The following is a 22,275-nucleotide window of genomic DNA, read 5'->3' on the forward strand; positions in this document are numbered from 1 at the left end:
CTTGTATCAGTGGGGGGAGGTGTAGCCCTTGTATCGGTGGGGGGAGGTGTAGCACTTGTATCAGTGGGGGGGAGGTGTAGCCCTTGTATCAGTGGGGGGGAGGTGTAGCCCTTGTATCAGTGGGGGGGAGGTGTAGCCCTTGTATCAGTGGGGGGAGGTGTAGCCCTTGTATCAGTGGGGGGAGGTGTAGCCCTTGTATCAGTGGGGGGAGGTGTAGCCCTTGTATCAGTGGGGGGAGGTGTAGCCCTTGTATCAGTGGGGGGAGGGTGTAGCCCTTGTATCAGTGGGGGGAGGTGTAGCCCTTGTATCAGTGGGGGGAGGTGTAGCCCTTGTATCAGTGGGGGGGGAGGTGTAGCCCTTGTATCAGTGGGGGGGGGAGGTGTAGCCCTTGTATCAGTGGGGGGGGAGGTGTAGCCCTTGTATCAGTGGGGGGAGGTGTAGCCCTTGTATCAGTGGGGGGAGGTGTAGCCCTTGTATCAGTGGGGGGAGGTGTAGCCCTTGTATCAGTGGGGGGAGGGTGTAGCCCTTGTATCAGTGGGGGGAGGTGTAGCCCTTGTATCAGTGGGGGGAGGTGTAGCCCTTGTATCAGTGGGGGGGGAGGTGTAGCCCTTGTATCAGTGGGGGGGGGAGGTGTAGCCCTTGTATCAGTGGGGGGGGAGGTGTAGCCCTTGTATCAGTGGGGGGGGAGGTGTAGCCCTTGTATCAGTGGGGGGGGAGGTGTAGCCCTTGTATCAGTGGGGGGGGAGGTGTAGCCCTTGTATCAGTGGGGGGGGAGGTGTAGCCCTTGTATCAGTGGGGGGGGAGGTGTAGCCCTTGTGTCAGTGGGGGGAGGTGTCGCCCTTGTGTCAGTGGGGGGAGGTGTAGCACTTGTGTCAGTGGGGGGAGGTGTAGCCCTTGTATCAGTGGGGGGAGGTGTCGCCCTTGTATCAGTGGGGGGAGGTGTAGCACTTGTGTCAGTGGGGGGAGGTGTAGCCCTTGTATCAGTGGGGGGAGGTGTAGCCCTTGTATCAGTGGGGGGAGGTGTCGCCCTTGTGTCAGTGGGGGGAGGTGTAGCACTTGTATCAGTGGGGGGAGGTGTAGCACTTGTATCAGTGGGGGGAGGTGTAGCCCTTGTATCAGTGGGGGGAGGTGTAGCACTTGTATCAGTGGGGGGAGGTGTAGCCCTTGTATCAGTGGGGGGAGGTGTAGCCCTTGTATCAGTGGGGGGAGGTGTAGCACTGGTGTCAGTGGGGGGAGGTGTAGCACTGGTGTCAGTGGGGGGAGGTGTAGCACTGGTGTCAGTGGGGGGAGGTGTAGCCCTTGTATCAGTGGGGGGAGGTGTAGCCCTTGTATCAGTGGGGGGAGGTGTAGCCCTTGTATCAGTGGGGGGAGGTGTAGCCCTTGTATCAGTCGGGAGGTATCGGTGGGGGGAGGTGTAGCACTTGTATCCAGGACACGTGGTAGCCTCACGTGGTCAGCATTAGACATTGCGTTCTCTGACTTTCACTTGTTTTGCATCTGGCATTTGGGTGATTAAATATGGTGAGATTTTAGATAATTTCCTGTTTCCTAATTAGGACATGTGTCCTCCGGGTATAATTATAATGTAGGAGAGAATTCAGTCACCTGAGAGATATATACAGTAGGTCTATTTCCAATTAGAATACAGGTAAATGAGCTGGTTTATAATATGTTCTGCTTAGTGATTGTGACACATTACTTCTGTGTTCCTAATCAGCCGAATTACTTTTGTGGCTCTTTATGGGTCTTGTAGAATCTGTGGCTTTACAAGATGTCTCTCGGGTGGTGGGGGATCATTGTATCGGTGTGTGGATGTCTCTCGGGTGGCGGGGGATCATTGTATCGGTGGGTGATGTCTCTCGGGTGGTGGGGGATCATTGTATCGTTGTGGATGTCTCTCGGGTGGTGGGGGATCATTGTATCGGTGTGTGGATGTCTCTCGGGTGGTGGGGGATCATTGTATCGATGTGGATGTCTCTCGGGTGGTGGGGGATCATTGTATCGGTGTGTGGATGTCTCTCGGGTGGTGGGGGATCATTGTATCGATGTGGATGTCTCTCGGGTGGTGGGGATCATTGTATCGATGTGGATGTCTCTCGGGTGGTGGGGGATCATTGTATTGGGGTGTGGATGTCTCTCGGGAGGTGGGGGATCATTGTATCGGTGTGGATGCCTCTTGGGTGGTGGGTGATCATTGTATCGGTGTGTGGATGTCTCTCGGGTGGTGGGGGATCATTGTATCGGTGTGGATGTCTCTCAGGTGGTGGGGGATCATTGTATCGGTGTGTTGGATGTCTCTCGGGAGGTGGGGGATCATTGTATCGGTGTGGATGTCTCTCGGGTGGTGGGGATCATTGTATCGGTGTGGATGTCTCTCAGGTGGTGGGGGATCATTGTATCGGTGTGGATGTCTCTCAGGTGGTGGGGGATCATTGTATCGGTGTGGATGTCTCTCGGGTGGTGGGGGATCATTGTATCGGTGTGGATGTCTCTCAGGTGGTGGGGGATCATTGTATCGGTGTGGATGTCTCTCGGGTGGTGCGGGATCATTGTATCGGTGTGGATGTCTCTCGGGTGGTGGGGGATCATTGTATCGGTGGGGGATGTCTCTCAGGTGGTGGGGGATCATTGTATCGGTGTGGATGTCTCTCGGGTGGTGCGGGATCATTGTATCGGTGTGGATGTGTCTCAGGGGGTGGGGGATGTATTGGGTGGTGGGGGATCATTGTATCGGTGTGGATGTCTCTTAGGTGGTGGGGTATGTCTCTCGGGTGGTGGGGGATCATTGTATCGGTGTGGATGTCTCTCGGGTGGTGGGGGATCATTGTATCGTGTGTGGATGTCTCTCGGGTGGTGGGGATCATTGTATCGGTGTGACTGTAGCTGTGGATGTCTCTCGGGTGGTGGGGTATCTGTATCGGTGGGTGATGTCTCTCGGGTGGTGGGGGATCATTGTATCGTGTGGATGTCTCTCGGGTGGTGGGGTATGTCTCTCGGGTGGTGAGGGATCATTGTATCGGTGTGGATGTCTCTCAGGTGGTGGGGGATGTCTCTCGGGTGGTGGGGGATCTGTATCTGTGGGGGATGTCTCTCAGGTGGTGGGGGATCATTGTATCGGTGTGTTGGATGTCTCTCGGGAGGTGGGGGATCATTGTATCGGTGTGGATGTCTCTCGGGTGGTGGGGGATCATTGTATCGGTGTGGATGTCTCTCAGGTGGTGGGGGATCATTGTATCGGTGTGGATGTCTCTCGGGTGGTGCGGGATCATTGTATCGTGTGTGGATGTCTCTCGGGTGGTGGGGGATCATTGTATCGGTGTGGATGTCTCTCGGGGTGATCATTGTATCGGTGTGGATGTCTCTCGGGTGGTGGGGGATCATTGTATCTGTGTGGATGTCTCTCGGGTGGTGGGGGATCATTGTATCTGTGTGGATGTCTCTCGGGTGGTGGGGGATCATTGTATCGATGTGGATGTCTCTCGGGTGGTGGGGGATCATTGTATCGGTGTGGATGTCTCTCAGGTGGTGGGGGATGTCTCTCGGGTGGTGGGGGATCATTGTATCGGTGTGGATGTCTCTCGGGTGGTGGGGGATCATTGTATCGATGTGGATGTCTCTCGGGTGGTGGGGGATCATTTTATCGGTGTGGATGTCTCTCAGGTGGTGGGGGATGTCTCTCGGGTGGTGGGGGATCATTGTATCGGTGTGGATGTCTCTCAGGTGGTGGGGGATGTCTCTCGGGTGGTGGGGGATCATTGTATCGATGTGGATGTCTCTCGGGTGGTGGGGGATCATTTTATCGGTGTGGATGTCTCTCAGGTGGTGGGGGATGTCTCTCGGGTGGTGGGGGATCATTGTATCGGTGGGGGATGTCTCTCAGGTGGTGGGGTATCTGTATCGGTGGGGGATGTCTCTCATGTGGTGGGGGATCATTGTATCGGTGTGACCATGGCTGTACAGGACGTCTCATTGGTTGTGGGTAAGCCTCATGATACTATAACTGTTGCAGGACACCTCTTGGACTCCTTCGCTCGCTCTGCGCTGTGGGAGTCCGGCCTGGATTACCTCCACGGGACAGGACACGGAGTGGGGTCCTTCCTGAATGTCCATGAAGGTCCGTGTGGCATCAGCAACAAAACCTTCACGGACGAGCCTCTGGAAGCCGGGATGATCCTGTCTGATGGTACGACCGATGTCTTGCAGTGTCCTCCTTGATGTTACCCCACACGTCTGAGAACCTTTCATGTCATTCCAGAGCCCGGATATTATGAAGATGGTTCTTTTGGGATCAGAATAGAGAGTTTGGTGCTTGTGGTCCCTGCCAAAACCAAGGTTGGATAATGTTTCTGTTCTGGGTTATTTTAGGGTATGGATGTCCGAGAGTAGCCAGTAACATGGCTGTGCGTTTTATTATCATAGCCCCAGATAGAGAGCGATGCCGCCGCCATAAATAACACTTTCCGGACACTTCCTTTGCACCATCGGACATGCTCACGCGTCATTCGATAATCAACAGGGCTGCAATTTTTGCAACCCTGCATTACAAACTGAATCGGGCCCTATGTGCTCAAAGATTACTGCTTAAAGTACGTTGTGCGGCTCCTTTGGGTAGAAGACAATATTGGGTCCTATCTGTTTGAGTAACATTACGCGCACCTCCGCCGGCGGATGCGCTTTCCCCAGCGCTGAACTGTCTGTCCTGTTTTTCCAGTATAACTTCCAGGAACGAGGAAGCCTGACCTTCGAGCCCATTACCCTGGTCCCAATTCAGACGAAAATGATCAACGTTGACCTACTGACTGAGAAAGAGGTAAGAGCACACAGAAACGCGGACTGCTGGGGGCACCTCATGCCTCGATGTCACTAGTTCCTGTGCTGTGTGTCCCGGTGGTTTCTTACAGAATAATAATAATAATAATAATAATTAATAAAAAATCTGAATATTAAGCCTATAAAATGGCCCCATTGCACAGTATTTAAAGAATCTCTTGTTCGTGTCACCTCCACTGACTCTATCGTTTCCCTCTTGATTTCCAGGTCCACTGGGTGAACGAATACCACAAAAAGTGCAGAGATGTCATTGGTCCGGAGCTGAAGAAACAGGGACGTGACGAGGCCCTCCAGTGGCTGAATAGGGAAACGCAGCCCATTTGCAAATCCCTTTAACCAATATTTTTATACTCTGTTTTCTTAAAATCCTCTTTCAAACCAAAAGAATGCCGACTCACTTAGGGCTTTGTGTGCAGTTAGGGGCGAGGATGTCTGGGAAATGCAATTGTACATCCTGGCAAAAGCATGTTATGTTGAGGGAGGTTCAGTTTTAAAACCTGTGGATAGATTTAGAGTTGGGAATTGGGGTTCTTCCAGCTGAACTCTAAACTGCAGTGTAATAGTGAAGCTGCCCAGTATGTGTTTGCACCTTTTTATAGCACGGGATGGTTTGTCCTGGTGCAAACGTTCAGCCTGTAGGTGGGTTTGCCCCTACCTGTGAGCAATAAACCCAACCTGGACCACACAGCCAGCACCTCTTCTATCTGGTTTATTATTGCCCCCCCCCCCCCCCCCCTCCCTCCTCCATGGTTGGGCTTTGCAGAGCGTCAAATCAAAGACTATCATAAGGATATTATTATAGTTCTCAGGACTTACGAAATGTAGGGGGTGGGTGACCCCATAATGTGCAAGGCAATGACTCGGAATTAATACAGGTGATTAAAGGTAATTCATTCATTCAGTTTACTTTTCATCCGTTCTATTCATTACAAAGTTAACTGTGTAATACTGGCTTGGATATGATTAGTTGCTATGGGCAACGTCGACACTCCTCCGATCTTTAGTAACTTGATTCATCCCCCCTGCGGGAATCACAGGCTGTTCTCCAGGGACCGTACCTTTTGTCTGTGTGGTGATAACGTTTGATGGGACGGATCGTAATCTTCTGACCGTGAGACTCACTAACCCCTTAATATCAGGCAGCAGCTCACGTCGCACATGCTGATTATAGGATATAATAAGATCTAATTAAATTTAGATATAATTCGATACCACCTGACAAAAGATTTTGCTGTCGTCCGATTTGAGAATTAAATCGGTTTCTGCTCATGAGAAGGAATATTCCTCCCATGTGTGAGCTTGGAATAGGTCACCTGGGATCCCCCCCCTCGGAGTGCGGCATCGCAGACCTCCTGCATTAACCCTGTAGCACACATCAGCCTCGCCATGTGACCCCGACATCTCCGTGGCGGGGTGCAGTAGCTGTTGTAGTTCCTCTGCAACAGAGATGTCTGTAATAAGGGTACATTGTGACTAATTTGGGTGGGGTATGGGTATGGGGCACTTAGAATATGATGGATGAATCTGGAATATTTATTCCATGTGCAGTAGAAAACGTTTCGGAGCTCGAGGGCTCCGTCGTCAGTTCAAAGTAAGCAGTGCTTACTTTGAACTGACGACGGAGCCCTCGAGCTCCGAAACGTTTTCTACTGCACATGGAATAAATATTCCAGATTCATTCACCAGATTCTTCAGTCTCCGAGTGACGCTGATTTTTTCATTCTTTACATACCCTGAGGACCCTTCCCCTCTGGCTAAGAGGGCACCGGAGCAAGTACCCACGGGCTTCTACTTCTAAGTCCTGAGTGCCGGCCTCTCTTCGGACTATATATATATATATATATATATATCTATCTATCTATCTATCTATCTATCTATCTATCTTTATATTCTAGTGTCCGGGAATCTCTGAAACACTGCCATCTGCTGGCAGAGACTGAAACTACACCTCTTTCTCACGCATGCACAAACACAGAAATGTAGCAGACTAGCTTTCGAAGATGTAACAGGTGCAGAGCGAGTTAGATTTGGGTGAGGTGTGTTCAAACAAATCAAAATTTCAGTGTAAAAATAATCCAGCCAGTATTTACCCTGCACAGAAACAATATAAACCCCCCCCCCCACTCTAACTCTCTGCACATGTTACATCTGCCTCACCTGCAGTGCAGCATGGGTTTGTCCATTAGCAAACCAAGGGCCTGATTCGATACTGATGGCGCACCTCTGCACATGTGCCGGGCCGCTGTATGATCGCCTTTGGCGACTATCACGGTTGCTAACGCGTTCAATGGGGATATTGAATGTTTTCTCTTCCCTTCGGGTGCATGCAAGGGGAAGTGTTCGCCTACATCCCCTCACATGGTACTGAGGGGATTCGGCGGGGGGTGCATTCGGCTCGGTGGTGATTTAGGGGTTGCCAATTAGTGAGCCTTGCTGAATCACATGTGCTTTGCGATCAGATCTGAATTAGGCCCAATGTGTATTACAATACTGCACTATAAGATAAATCAATGTGTCCGATGGATCTAAGCTGCAACAGGAATAAGTGCTGTAAAAGGGTCTGATTCTGCATTATTTCTGTTACTGCATAACATCCATCGGTTACAGCCACCGATCATCGTGGCGGTGACCCAACCGTGGGTTAGTAAATCTACCCCTTGGTTTTAGTTCCTAGAAGTCCATGCTAAACCATGCAATGTAAATCTATGTTCTACAAATGCTGATTCCTCCCAGTGGGTTTAGCCTGTGGGACAAGTCTACAACACCCCCTAGTGGTATTGATTGTCACATGCAGTTTTTAGATGAAGAACACACAGGGGTTCAGGATAACTCCAGTAGAGTGGCTGTCACTGGGGATCCGGAGGTGGTCAGGCAGAGGTTTGTCGCTGGGTTGCTCCAGAACTTCCTCCTGGACCTCACTCTCCTCTGTATCCATAGCTGGGTTATTGTAGATGAAATAAACCTGAGCATTGTGTCTGGAGCTTTCACGCTTCCTCATCAGCACTAAGGATTTGTGGATGCTGAGCACCTGCCTGGCACCGGTAATGTGGACCGGACTTGTATTGTTGTTGTATTTTACCATGTTCTCGTACTGCCGCGCTCTCCTGTACTGCCTGCAGGGGGAGATAGAGAGAGAACAGAGATGGGTCATATAGTAATAAGTAGAGACAGGATTATATGCAACAAAAATAGCTTGAAATATGCATGCAAATATGCATGAAAAATACTTAAAATATGCATGAAAAGTGTTAAAATATGCTACATTAAATAATAAAAAAAGTTATTTTTAACTTATTATTTAAAAATCAGCATACAATTAGTTGCAAATAAACCTCAAAAATAGGCCCACAGCATCTGCAGATGTCTAGTGCTATACACAGGATTTTTTTTCTTCCTGGCTGCTACAGCAGACTGCAGTGTCCAAAGCTCTTCTTGCATCAACTGCACGGACCCTCATCTCCAGCGCCGATGGATCAAATGTCAGCATAGTGTGTGAGCAGGGCAGGCGACTGGGGGGAAGGGGGGGGGTCAAAGCGGACACCTGTACCGGGCCCCAAGCTTGTGAGGGGCCCCAAGGTTCTGAGGGGCTCAGGGGCTGTAAGCATGGCTGTGGCAGTGCAGTAACTAGCAATGGTTTATAAAGGCACCCGCCTGGAATCCGTAAGGGTACTTTCCTGGAACCCCCCTCCGGGATTAGTGAACATGAATTGTTTCTTTTGTAACAAAAAAACACGTTTAGTATGCAGTGTACTAAAATATTCTGCACAAGGGGGCGGGGTACCGGGCCCCAAGATTTCTGTTGCCAGCCCTGCGTGTGAGGGCGACGCAGTGGAAGGTTTCCTCCCTGCGCCGCATACTCACTGTGACACAGCATTTTCTCCGCGCCGCGTGATGTCACAACCCTTCTGCCCGCTTCCTCTGCTGCAGAAGTCTGTCTCTTGGTGGAAAGTGGAAAGAAAAAGGGGGTGTGAAACCGCGCTATTTACCTAATAATATGCCACAATTAAAGGTAAAGAATATACATTTATTAAAAATACACTTGTAAAAAAATATATATAACGTTTAAAAATAGATGATACTATTGCTGATAATATATTCAAATATAGAGCCGTGATAGTCACCCAGTTTTCTTAGAATGAGAGTCTCAGTGTCCGTTCCTATATACGCTTCCTGGTATATCCCAATATAGCAGGCTGTTTGTATTTTTTCGGAGTGATGTAATTCTCCAGCCTAGGGAGCCCCTGTTGTTAGCGGGCTCAACCTGGTTCGAATTCTTCCAATCAAGGGAGCCCCTGTTGTTGTTGGGCTCGACCTGGTTAGTAGGAATGATGTCCTAGTTGGTTGCAACTGCTGGGATGTTAGGTGAGGAAAGCTGGTCCGGTCACTAGGAAATGGCTGAATCAGGGTGACAGTAGTGGGTGTCAGGGCTCCAATACACCGACGCGTTTCGCTCATAAGAGCTTTTTCAAGGTGCTGTATAGTGTACCTGGTATCAGCATTTATATACCCCAGATATTAGGGGGATAGATTACACCTGTGGCATATAGGTAACAATCAATTAAATAAATCTAAAAACTAAGAATCGGCTTATATAGTCTAAAGTGACCGGACCAGCTTTCCTCACCTAACATCCCAGCAGTTGCAACCAACTAGGACATCATTCCTACTAACCAGGTCGAGCCCAACAACAACAGGGGCTCCCTTGATTGGAAGAATTCGAACCAGGTTGAGCCCGCTAACAACAGGGGCTCCCTAGGCTGGAGAATTACATCACTCCGAAAAAATACAAACAGCCTGCTATATTGGGATATACCAGGAAGCGTATATAGGAACGGACACTGAGACTCTCATTCTAAGAAAACTGGGTGACTATCACGGCTCTATATTTGAATATATTATCAGCAATAGTATCATCTATTTTTAAACGTTATATATATTTTTTTACAAGTGTATTTTTAATAAATGTATATTCTTTACCTTTAATTGTGGCATATTATTAGGTAAATAGCGCGGTTTCACACCCCCTTTTTCTTTCCATTTATTGTGTTTGGGCTTGACACCCTTACTTACGAAACCGCAGCTCTAGCAAGATAACTCATTTACAGGCGCCCTCACGGGACACTTTGTGCCCCACCCCCCTTCTTGGTGGAAAGTCCCAGGCCAGGAGCAGGCAAAGGTTCAGGAGCTTCGTAATGGCATCCGCCCCAACTGACTTTTATCAACATCGATTGGCAGCCTAGATCAGTGTCAGACATAGCGTACATCCAAGGTTCCCCACACTGCGCACATATTGCCCCAGCCTGAACACTCTATCACTACCTGGCCAGCAGCAGCAGGGAAAGCAGTGCTGTAACTCGTGGGTGGGAAGAGTGCTGGGCCTAAAATATGCACCATCACTAGATTTTAGGTAAAATATGCAATAACCAGTGACAATGGGCAAAATATGCAAATGCATATGCAAATATGCAAATGCATATAATCCTGTCTCTAGTAATAAGTTATGGCATATCCTGAGGTCAGCACGTCTACCTCCCACCACCAGTAATGACTTCTACACCGTGGGGGTACAAGATGACATGTCACAGCTGCGGTAGGTGAGGTGTAGCTGGGGCCAAAGGATGAGACCAATACAGTAGCATATCTTAAATTAAAACCATTGTCCAGACATGAAATAGTATATTACGGTGTTGGAGAAAATAAGTGACTTGGGGTCAATGGCTAATCGTTATAATCTGTGCCGTATCCTGGTCTTCTGACTGGTTGAATGCTGATTATTCTCCCCTATCTATGTTGCTGCTGGATATCTTCAGTTTCAAATTCCAAGCAGAAGTTCTAGACCAGCGGTTCTCAAGGCCCCCATACACGCTGCGATAGCAGCAAGCAATGCGACGCGATGCGCGCTCCCGCGGGCATCACATCGCACAGTACAAAAAGTATGTGCTGCACATACTTTTTGTACTGCCCGGGGATCGCATCGCACGCAAAACGCATGCGTTGCGTTGCAATCCACCCAACCTTAAAACTGTGTGTCCTGACCTTCGCAGCATGGGATCGTGTCTCCATGTTGCTGACCATCAGGCTGATGACTTTTCTAATCTCAGTCAGTGATTCAAGGAGTCTGAAAAATCTTTTGAATCCCATCACTCTGTGCCTCCACAATGCTGCCATTTATGTGCTGTCTGCTGATTACACATGTGATGTGTTATGGTATATTAGACTCCTCCCATCAGTCTGTGCCTCCACAATGCTGCCATGTATGTGCTGTCTGCTGACTACACGTGTGATGTGATGGGTTATGGTATATCAGACTCCTCCCATCACTCTGTGCCTCCACAATGCTGCCATGTATGAGCTGTCTGCTGACTACACGTGTGATGTGATGGGTTATGGTATATTAGACTCCTCCCATCAGTCTGTGCCTCCACAATGCTGCCATGTATGTGCTGTCTGCTGACTACACGTGTGATGTGACGGGTTATGGTATATTAGACTCCTCCCATCACTCTGTGCCTCCACAATGCTGCCATGTATGTGCTGTCTGCTGACTACACGTGTGATGTGATGGGTTATGGTATATCAGACTCCTCCCATCACTCTGTGCCTCCACAATGCTGCCATGTATGTGCTGTCTGCTGACTACACGTGTGATGTGATGTGTTATGGTATATTAGACTCCTCCCATCACTCTGTGCCCCCACAATGCTGCCATGTATGTGCTGTCTGCTGCCTACACAAGTGATGTGATGGGTTATGGTATATCAGACTCCTCCCATCACTCTGTGCCTCCACAATGCTGCCATGTATGTGCTGTCTGCTGACTACACGTGTGATGTGATGGGTTATGGTATATCAGACTCCTCCCATCACTCTGTGCCTCCACAATGCTGCCATGTATGTGCTGTCTGCTGACTACACGTGTGATGTGATGGGTTATGGTATATTAGGCTCCTCCCATCACTCTGTACCCCCACAATGCTGCCATGTATGTGCTGTCTGCTGACTACACGTGTGATGTGATGGGTTATGGTATCAGACTCCTCCCATCACTCTGTGCCCCCACAATGCTGCCATGTATGTGCTGTCTGCTGACTACACGTGTGATGTGATGGGTTATGGTATATCAGACTCCTCCCATCACTCTGTGCCTCCACAATGCTGCCCTGTGTGTGCTGTCTGCTGACTACACGTGTGACGTGATGGGTTATGGTATATCAGACTCCTCCCATCACTCTGTGCCTCCACAATGCTGCCATGTATGTGCTGACTACACATGTGATGTGATGGGTTATGGTATATCAGACTCCTCCCATCACTCTGTGCCCCCGCAATGCTTCAATGCATGTGCCGTCTGCTGACTACACGTGTGATGTGATGGGTTATGGTATATTAGACTCCTATCACTCTGTGCCCCCACAATGCTGCCGTGTATGTGCTGTCTGCTGACTACACGTGTCATGTGATGGGTTATGGTATATTAGACTCCTCCCATCACTCTGTGCCTCCACAATGCTGCCATGTATGTTCTGTCTGCTGACTACACGTGTGATGTGATGGGTTATGGTATATCAGACTCCTCCCATCACTCTGTGCCTCCACAATGCTGCCATGTATGTGCTGTCTGCTGACTACACATGTGATGGGTTATGGTATCAGACTCCTCCCATCACTCTGTGCCCCCACAATGCTGCCATGTATGTGCTGTCTGCTGACTACACGTGTGATGTGATGGGTTATGGTATATCAGACTCCTCCCATCACTCTGTGCCTCCACAATGCTGCCCTGTGTGTGCTGTCTGCTGACTACACGTGTGACGTGATGGGTTATGGTATATCAGACTCCTCCCATCACTCTGTGCCTCCACAATGCTGCCATGTATGTGCTGACTACACATGTGATGTGATGGGTTATGGTATATCAGACTCCTCCCATCACTCTGTGCCCCCGCAATGCTTCAATGCATGTGCCGTCTGCTGACTACACGTGTGATGTGATGGGTTATGGTATATTAGACTCCTATCACTCTGTGCCCCCACAATGCTGCCGTGTATGTGCTGTCTGCTGACTACACGTGTCATGTGATGGGTTATGGTATATTAGACTCCTCCCATCACTCTGTGCCTCCACAATGCTGCCATGTATGTTCTGTCTGCTGACTACACGTGTGATGTGATGGGTTATGGTATATCAGACTCCTCCCATCACTCTGTGCCTCCACAATGCTGCCATGTATGTGCTGTCTGCTGACTACACATGTGATGGGTTATGGTATATCAGACTCCTCCCATCACTCTGTGCCCCCACAATGCTGCCATGTATGTGCTGCCTGCTGACTACGCGTATGATGTGATGGGTTATGGTATATCAGACTCCTCCCATCACTCTGTGCCCCCACAATGCTGCCATGTATGTGCTGTCTGCTGACTACACGTGTGACGTGATGGGTTATGGTATCAGACTCCTCCCATCACTCTGTGCCTCCACAATGCTGCCCTGTGTGTGCTGTCTGCTGACTACACGTGTGACGTGATGGGTTATGGTATATCAGACTCCTCCCATCACTCTGTGCCTCCACAATGCTGCCATGTATGTGCTGACTACACATGTGATGTGATGGGTTATGGTATATCAGACTCCTCCCATCACTCTGTGCCCCCGCAATGCTTCAATGCATGTGCCGTCTGCTGACTACACGTGTGATGTGATGGGTTATGGTATATTAGACTCCTATTACTCTGTGCCCCCACAATGCTGCCGTGTATGTGCTGTCTGCTGACTACACATGTGATGTGATGGGTTATGGTATATCAGACTCCTCCCATCACTCTGTGCCCCCACAATGCTGCCATGTATGTGCTGTCTGCTGACTACGCGTGTGATGTGATGGGTTATGGTATATCAGACTCCTCCCATCACTCTGTGCCTCCACAATGCTGCCATGTATGTGCTGTCTGCTGACTACGCGTATGATGTGATGGGTTATGGTATATCAGACTCCTCCCATCACTCTGTGCCTCCACAATGCTGCCATGTATGTGCTGTCTGTTGACTACACGTGTGATGTGATGGGTTATGGTATATCAGACTCCTCCCATCACTCTGTGCCTCCACAATGCTGCCATGTATGTGCTGTCTGCTGACTACACATGTGATGTGATGGGTTATGGTATATCAGACTCCTCCCATCACTCTGTGCCCCCACAATGCTGCCATGTATGTGCTGTCTGCTGACTACGCGTGTGATGTGATGGGTTATGGTATATTAGACTCCTCCCATCACTCTGTGCCCCCACAATGCTGCCATTTGTGTGCTGTCTGCTGACTACACGTGTGATGTGATGGGTTATGGTATATCAGACTCCTCCCATCACTCTGTGCCTCCACAATGCTGCCATGTATGTGCTGTCTGCTGACTACGCGTATGATGTGATGGGTTATGGTATATCAGACTCCTCCCATCACTCTGTGCCTCCACAATGCTGCCATGTATGTGCTGTCTGTTGACTACACGTGTGATGTGATGGGTTATGGTATATCAGACTCCTCCCATCACTCTGTGCCTCCACAATGCTGCCATGTATGTGCTGTCTGTTGACTACACGTGTGATGTGATGGGTTATGGTATATCAGACTCCTCCCATCACTCTGTGCCTCCACAATGCTGCCATGTATGTGCTGTCTGCTGACTACACGTGTGATGTGATGGGTTATGGTATATTAGACTCCTCCCATCAGTCTGTGCCTCCACAATGCTGCCATGTATGTGCCGTCTGCTGACTACACGTGTGATGTGATGGGTTATGGTATATAAGACTCCTCCCATCACTCTGTGGATCCACAATGCTGCCATGTATGTGCTGTCTGATGACTACACGTGTGATGTGATGGGTTATGGTATATTAGACTCCTCCCATCACTCTGTGCCTCCACAATGCTGCCATGTATGTGCTGACTACACATGTGATGTGATGGGTTATGGTATATCAGACTCCTCCCATCACTCTGTGCCCCCGCAATGCTTCAATGCATGTGCCGTCTGCTGACTACACGTGTGATGTGATGGGTTATGGTATATTAGACTCCTCCTATCACTCTGTGCCCCCACAATGCTGCCATGTATGTGCTGTCTGCTGACTACACGTGTCATGTGATGGGTTATGGTATATTAGACTCCTCCCATCACTCTGTGCCTCCACAATGCTGCCATGTATATTCTGTCTGCTGACTACACGTGTGATGTGATGGGTTATGGTCTATTAGACTCCTCCCATCACTCTGTGCCCCCACAATGCTGCCATGTATGTGCTGCCTGCTGACTACACGTGTGATGTGATGGGTTATGGTATATTAGACTTCTCCCATCAGTCTGTGCCTCCACAATGCTGCCATGTATGTGCTGTCTGCTGCCTACACGTGCAATGTGATGGGTTATGGTATATCAGACTCCTCCCATCACTCTGTGCCTCCACAATGCTGCCATGTATGTGCTGTCTGCTGACTATACGTGTGATGTGATGGGTTATGGTATATTAGACTCTTCCCACCACTCTGTGCCTCCACAATGCTGCCATGTATGTGCTATCTGCTGACTACACGTGTGATGTGATGGGTTATGGTATATCAGACTCCTCCCATCACTCTGTGCCTCCACAATGCTGCCATGTATGTGCTGTCTGCTGACTACACGTGTGATGTGATGGGTTATGGTATATCAGACTCCTCCCATCACTCTGTGCCTCCACAATGCTGCCATGTATGTGCTGTCTGCTGACTACACGTGTGATGTGATGGGTTATGGTATATCAGACTCCTCCCATCACTCTGTGCTTCCACAATGCTGCCATGTATGTGCTGTCTGCTGACTACACGTGTGATGTGATGGGTTATGGTATATTAGACTCCTCCCATCAGTCTGTGCCTCCACAATGCTGCCATGTATGTGCTGTCTGCTGACTACACGTGTGATGTGATGGGTTATGGTATATCAGACTCCTCCCATCACTCTGTGCCTCCACAATGCTGCCATGTATGTGCTGTCTGCTGACTATACGTGTGATGTGATGGGTTATGGTATATTAGACTCTTCCCACCACTCTGTGCCTCCACAATGCTGCCATGTATGTGCAGTCTGCTGACTACACGTGTGATGTGATGGGTTATGGTATATCAGACTCCTCCCATCACTCTGTGCCTCCACAATGCTGCCATGTATGTGCTGTCTGCTGACTACACGTGTGATGTGATGGGTTATGGTATATCAGACTCCTCCCATCACTCTGTGCCTCCACAATGCTGCCATGTATGTGCTGTCTGCTGACTACACGTGTGATGTGATGGGTTATGGCAGGGGTTCCCAATCTTTTTTGATTCACGGCACCCTAGAGTATTAAAAACATTTTCACGGCACCCCTAGGCCAAATTTTTATTTATTAGATTGGGTTTATATGTGATTCTTAGGGTCAGTTGTTTGGTAAAGGCCAGGATTTGCTTCTGTTTATACACATTTTATAATTGGCAGCCACCAGCACTTGTTTTGCTAATAAATAATTAGCCATTAATAATTTGAATTGGTCCTGGATCACCAACCCAGGGCACCCCTGCAAGTGTCCTGAGGCACCCCAGGGAGCCACGGCACACAGTTTGGGAACCACTGGGTTATGGTATATCAGACTCCTCCCATCACTCTGTGCCTCCACAATGCTGCCATGTATGTGCTGTCTGCTGACTACACGTGTGATGTGATGGGTTATGGTATATTAGACTCCTCCCATCACTCTGTGCCTCCACAATGCTGCCATGTATGTGCTGACTACACATGTGACAAGATGACCTTCTGTAGTAACTTGCTGTAATTATTTTTGTCTGATGGGGTCCCAGAGCAAAATAGTTTGAGGACCCCTGTTCTAGACCAAGCACGAGGAGCTTTGTGCACTAAATTATTGCTAACCGCAACAGCATCTTTGATTGGTGGGTGTAGGTCACCCTCCAAGCATGGTCTAAAGTCCACCTATCGGCAAGAGCAGGGCTGGGCAACACCGGCCCTCCAGATGTTGATGAACTACACATCCCAGCATGCCTTGCATCAGTTTCAGCATGGCCACATAGCAAAACTCATGCAAAGCATCCTGGGATGTGTAGTTCACTAACATCTGGAGGGCCGGTGTTGCCCAGCCCTGGGCAAGAGTAACCGCATTACTATCTATTGCAAAAAGGCAAAAAAGCCTTCGCACAAAGGAGCAGCACATCAGGATTTGCAGTAAGAAGGAAAATAAGTCATCCTAGCTGTCTACATACCCAAACCAAGGCAAGAAATAGGCCTGACGTCTGCCACCTCTTAGAATTAGGCAGGTGGTTAACTCCTTCACTGCCCAAGATGGAAGCCTGGCACTCTGACCCAATCTTGGACCCAGTCAGCGTTTAAATGTAAACATCCCGGGTGATGATGGACTTCCAATGTGAAGGGGGGGGGGGGAAGATGTATCTAACTCCAAAAAGTGATTAACAACCAGCCAATCAGCTCCTACCTGTCACTTTTCAAACCTAGCCTGTAACATGGCAGTTAGGAGCTGATTGGCTGGCTGTTTATCACTCTCCATTTTTTCACTTTTTTGCAACATTTTGAGTCGCCAACTTCCGAGTAATGCACCAAAAGTTATTTGTAGCATTGGTGGGCACCCGGATCGTGCGCTTAATGACCCAGTAGAGCGGTTTCTGCAGGATTACCTACTGAAAGAACAAAACTGATCTATTTTGGTCTTTTGGTTTCTGTTTGCTGAGGGGTTATGACTCTACATGATGGTGAAATGAAGTGCCACAAAGTGCCCGGTGGCACAGACTTTCCTCTTGCAGCCGGGAGCGAGGAGAATGTGGCGGCTAAATGGCTTACATGAGTAATTGGAATTTGGGCCTCTAATTTGCTGTCACACAGCAAGAGGTACGGAGGGGAGATCACTCCTTAAAAGTGGTTTGGAACAAGGCCTACTGACATCAAGATGCATTGTATTTGTAGCTTGGATGAGTGCCCGGGCATCTTAGAGAGAAAAGAATCACAGCTGTTGTCAGGCAAGAGCTCATAACTTGCAAGAGCCGGCATTTGCGTCCCTGGTCTGTAGGTTTTTCTCATACAGTCTAATCTGCTACTGGAGTCAAATGGGCACAGTGCTATTGGCACCTAGCTGAAGTAGTGCTTTGTGTGTCCACTAGGGGGAGACTGGTGCCTGCTCTGCCAGTTCCTAGACTTTAATACTGGAAACGAGTGTCGTGGCTGAATGCAGGTTATCGCCAGTATTGGGACAGTTGTGCTTTCTGCCATCATAAATAAAAATTGGTGTATTTATTGTGGTTTGAAAGGAAAGGTTGTGTTGCCAACAACCTCTCCCTACAAGGATTTATCACTGTAAGGTTATTATAAATGTAATGATTTTTCCCCCCTCCATTTAAAACCGCGAAATACATATTTTAGAATCCTTAGCAGATGGCGAAATATAATCTGGTACAAAAAGCTTAAGCAGTAAAGCATGTCATGACAGTTCATCCACTTTAAATGATCAGCATTGTTCTCCAGTACACACAATTACTACTAAAAAGTGAACTACTGCTAAACTTATCCTTAGTATAAAGGTTTGAATATTTAAAAACCCCTATTACTTCCCTCGCGGTTACCCAGAAACCCCCTTACTCTTAGTAAATGGCTCAAATTATGACATTAGCAATGGTATATAATCTGATTACTAGATCTCCCGCCACATCATGCAGTGTAAGGGACAGATCAGAGATCCTGCATATGCCCAGTGTACCAGCTTCTTCTACCAATTTTGTTGTGTGTGTGCGTGCATTTGGGACCTCAGTCAGTGAACTAGACCAGAGAGCAGCTACCAAGAAGAAGAGACAGGAGCCTTACCACGAGCCTTACCACGTGCTTAGACAGTGCAGTACTGGTTCTATTATGTTTGAGTATTTATTATATGAAGTTTAACCTTTTCCTGACCACTTTTTTATATAATTTAAATTATGGTACAGCCTATACTGGCGACCATTTATAGTGTTATATATTAATACTGTATTCCATACAGCATCCAGTGTATAAATAGTACACCACCAATGTGTACAATAATGTCCGGGATCGTTACTGAGTTCTTCCATCGCTCTCCCAGACTCCTGCACTTGCTCCAGTGTTCTGCAGAGTGGAAGACTTTGGACTGTATTTGGAACACACACACACACACACGATAATACAACAAATGATTACCATTTATCATTGAGCCAACCTGATTACATTCGTACAGTATTTTACACCCGACTTGGGTAACTTACCTGTTGCGTTTGTGATAGGCGATGCCGCATATGGCTGCTGAGGCAATTAATATAACAATGGCGAGGGATACGGCGGTGATGCTGAAGATTCTGAGTGCTGGAAGATAAGAAAACATGGCTGATCATTGAAGGCCAGCCTGCCTGTAAACATGCATGTAACTCTCAACCTATGGGACAGGGTGGGGGGAAAAATGACTACTGTCTAGATTTATCAAAATCTGGAGAGAGATAAAATACCAGTGAACCATCTCCTGTCCTTTACACAGCCTGTACAATGGCAGTTAGGCCCCACAATTTCAACCAATCAGTGTCTGTGTACTAAGGGGTCTACAGTATGTTCTAAGCCAGAGGAAGAAGCAGTGTACCAGCTAATCGGTTCCTAACTGCCATGTTACAGGCTTTTGAAAAATGACAGTTGCTGAGCTGTTGGTACTTTGGGGAGAGTTATTAAAATTTGGTAAGGTGAGAGATCCAGTACCAGCCAATCCGCTTCTGTTGTTTTACGTAGCAGCCAATCCGCTTCTGTTGTCTTACGTAGCAGCCAATCTGCTTCTGTAGTCTTACATAGCAGCCAATCCGCTTCTGTCGTCTTACATGCCATGTTTGAAAAATAGGAGAAGCCTATTGATTTGTACTTTATCTCTCTCTCCAAGCATTGTTACATGCCTCACTTTATCTCTCTCCAAGCCTTAGTGCATAGATCCCTATGTTTCTCTCCAAGCTTTGATAAATCTAGCCCTCTGGATATCTTTGTACCCGTTGTTAGCTGGGCAGCTGCCAGGGGAGCAGAGGGTTACAGTATGTATGTTTATCGTACTGCTATCTGCCACCTGCTTGAGCCACAAATGGTGCATAGAACCGGCTCACTAGGGGGCGATTGGCATTCATGCCACTGAATACACAACACCAGGGCAGTCATAGACACTCTGGGCTCCTACATGTAGCTTAACCCCCTGGCTGCCAGTATGAGCCTCCCCAGCTACCGTCGGAGGGGGACGGGACTGGCATCTCAGCTGGCATACCGAATAACTACACAACAGATAACAAGAGGCTTCACACAAAGAGAAATGCGAAAGTCTAGAACTTTGGAAACTCTGAAAGCGTTCTCTCACCTAGCAGGTCATCCTGCGCACTTGGTTCCCCTCGGCTCGTCGTATTACTGGTGAGGAGGCGCCAGGTGTCCGAGCTGTTTATACCCATGCTGCCGCTGACAGGGAAACCCTTAATGTCTGCCTAGCTAGGACCAAGTCATGAGACTGTTTGGCCAAGAGGGTTCCCATGACAACAGCTGTTGTCTTAAAGTTTTGCTGCACTTTCTTCTTTGATTTTCTTTGGTCCTAGTCTTCCATTTAAAGATGCAGGTCCCCAGATTTGCCTGGAGGGGTGTAGGATGGAATTTGAGAGCTGAAGCAGAAGGTAACCAGAACGCAATATATTATATTCTAAGCAATTATAAATAAGTACAGAATTTTGCAGCCCGGCGTCTCTGTTATAGATTGAGTAGCATTTTGCTACATCTGCAAAAGTTGCTATACTATATTACTCACCGCCTCGTGCTGTATGGCGTATTGCGGCTTGGTGTATCAGGACACAACTTTATACAATTTCTCTAAATTTAATTAATCAAATGACAATTTGTTTCTCCGGAGTCCTTTTTTTGCGGTAGCCCCCTGCTTCATATTCTGCCACACTGTAATAATCACAGATCATATTATGGCACATTGTAGTGCTCCCAGTTCATGTCATGCCAGACAGTGCTTTCATTTCATATTATGCCATGCCCCAATTCATAATACGCCACACTGTAGTGTACCCAGTTCACATTGTCACATTGTAGTGCCACCAATTCCCATTTTACATGGCTGTGGCCCCAGTTCATATCACACCACTCAGTGCCCCTAGTTCTTATTATGCCGCAGTTCACGTTGGTGGATTCCTATTTCCTGCGCTCCCTGACCATAGTTATTTACACCACTTCTTCCCCTTGTATGGTGCATGATAAATCTGTTGCCTGGTATCCCGATGTGGTGGTGGGCTTGATATAAATTAACAATAAGCAAACTACTCACCATCATATAATGTATACAATACACTAAAGTGTTGGATCAGGCTCATTGTGTGTGTAACAAAACATGTGTGACTGTACAACCGGCGCTGTCACCTCATTTACTGGTGCGCTCCCGCTGGCCGCAATGTAAAACTAAACCTCTCCATTCCAACTAGCTGCTGGAGACTTGGCGCCTATTAAGGACTTCAGCACAGCATGGGTGCTATCATGTTGGATTGATTAGCTGACTTGTTTCTTCCAATCGTAGAGGCACTAGCTTCCACCTGACCAGAATCACCAATGATATTCCAGAGCTCCCTATCTAACCCCCTCAATTGCATCTGCTCGTTGCCGGTACAATTTGTACCTTACAAGATCCTGGTTCCAGTACCAGCAGCTCAACTACTTCCTGATATTGGCGGTGCACAATCCATGTATGTGAAGGTTTCGGAGTTCATCTCCCAGCTTGTGTCTGCCGGCAGTCCTGTGCATTTCCCACACTGCTAACAACATCCAGCCTGCAAAGCCTGAACACCAGCATTGCCTGCGGCCATTGCAGGGCAGGATTTCCGTTTGTCTCAGCTCAGTGCTTCATTCCATCTTCCATGTCTGTTTATGTTACAATTATTGTATACAATATTGCATCTCGGTTTTGCGATGAGATGAGATCTAGTACAAAAAGTATGTGCTGCACATACTTTTTGTACTAGATCTCATCTCATCTTATCGCAAAACCGAGATGCGATGAGATGCGATATTGTATACAATAATTGTAACGTGTATGGGCACCTTTAGGGCTTTGTGCACATTACCTCTCAGGAGGCTGCGAGAAGATGTGTTTTCGGTGGCTTATGGGTGCTTGCACGGAGTAACAATTGAATTGCTCCCTCCGGTGGCCATGAATTAAGATGCCTCCAGCATAGGGCACCACAAATAATTGAATTGCCCTCACATTTGTATGTTTACTAAGGTCTACAGAGGGATTGGCCAACGTTTTCTCCATACAATGTTCCGATATATCCTTAGATATATCGGGCATCGGCTGTGTTGCACAGCCGATACGATATATCGGCAGTTATCGCATCCA

The 22,275-nt window shown here is 48.2% G+C and overlaps 2 protein-coding genes across 4 annotated transcripts in view; one reads left to right on the plus strand and one right to left on the minus strand.

Annotated features, from left to right (window-relative positions):
- XPNPEP1 (X-prolyl aminopeptidase 1) overlaps positions 1 to 5,731 on the plus strand; it is a 34,353-nt gene extending 28,622 nt beyond the window's left edge. For all 3 annotated transcript variants that reach the window (XM_083149852.1, XM_083149853.1, XM_083149854.1), the window contains exons 17-20: positions 4,010 to 4,183; positions 4,256 to 4,332; positions 4,712 to 4,810; positions 5,038 to 5,731. In XM_083149852.1, coding sequence (XP_083005978.1) covers positions 4,010 to 4,183; positions 4,256 to 4,332; positions 4,712 to 4,810; positions 5,038 to 5,166 — 479 coding nt within the window. In that variant the 3' untranslated portion in view covers positions 5,167 to 5,731. The remainder of the gene's footprint in view (positions 1 to 4,009; positions 4,184 to 4,255; positions 4,333 to 4,711; positions 4,811 to 5,037) is intronic.
- Positions 5,732 to 7,379: 1,648 nt separating this feature from the next.
- Positions 7,380 to 20,421, minus strand: LOC146009454 (uncharacterized). Its single transcript, XM_083149855.1, has 3 exons — positions 20,254 to 20,421; positions 19,142 to 19,238; positions 7,380 to 7,943 (listed from the first exon to the last, which is right to left on the minus strand). The coding sequence occupies exons 1-3, from the start codon at positions 20,339 to 20,341 to the stop codon at positions 7,628 to 7,630; spliced, it is 501 nt and encodes a 166-aa protein (XP_083005981.1). The 5' UTR covers positions 20,342 to 20,421; the 3' UTR covers positions 7,380 to 7,627.
- Between the last annotated feature and the right edge of the window lie 1,854 nt (positions 20,422 to 22,275).

This window comes from Crinia signifera, chromosome 6 (assembly GCF_055691185.1).
Source record: "Crinia signifera chromosome 6, ASM5569118v1, whole genome shotgun sequence".
Lineage (NCBI taxonomy): Eukaryota > Metazoa > Chordata > Amphibia > Anura > Myobatrachidae > Crinia > Crinia signifera.

Bases quoted from the DNA above. Each gene is read 5' to 3' on its own strand.
- LOC146009454 (XM_083149855.1), bottom strand. From the start codon at position 20,341: ATGGGTATAAACAGCTCGGACACCTGGCGCCTCCTCACCAGTAATACG. The intron at 19,239-20,253 runs GTGAGAGAACGC...CTTATCTTCCAG, and splicing joins TGCGCAGGATGACCTGCTAG to CACTCAGAATCTTCAGCATC. The intron at 7,944-19,141 runs GTAAGTTACCCA...CTCCCCCTGCAG, and splicing joins GCCTATCACAAACGCAACAG to GCAGTACAGGAGAGCGCGGC.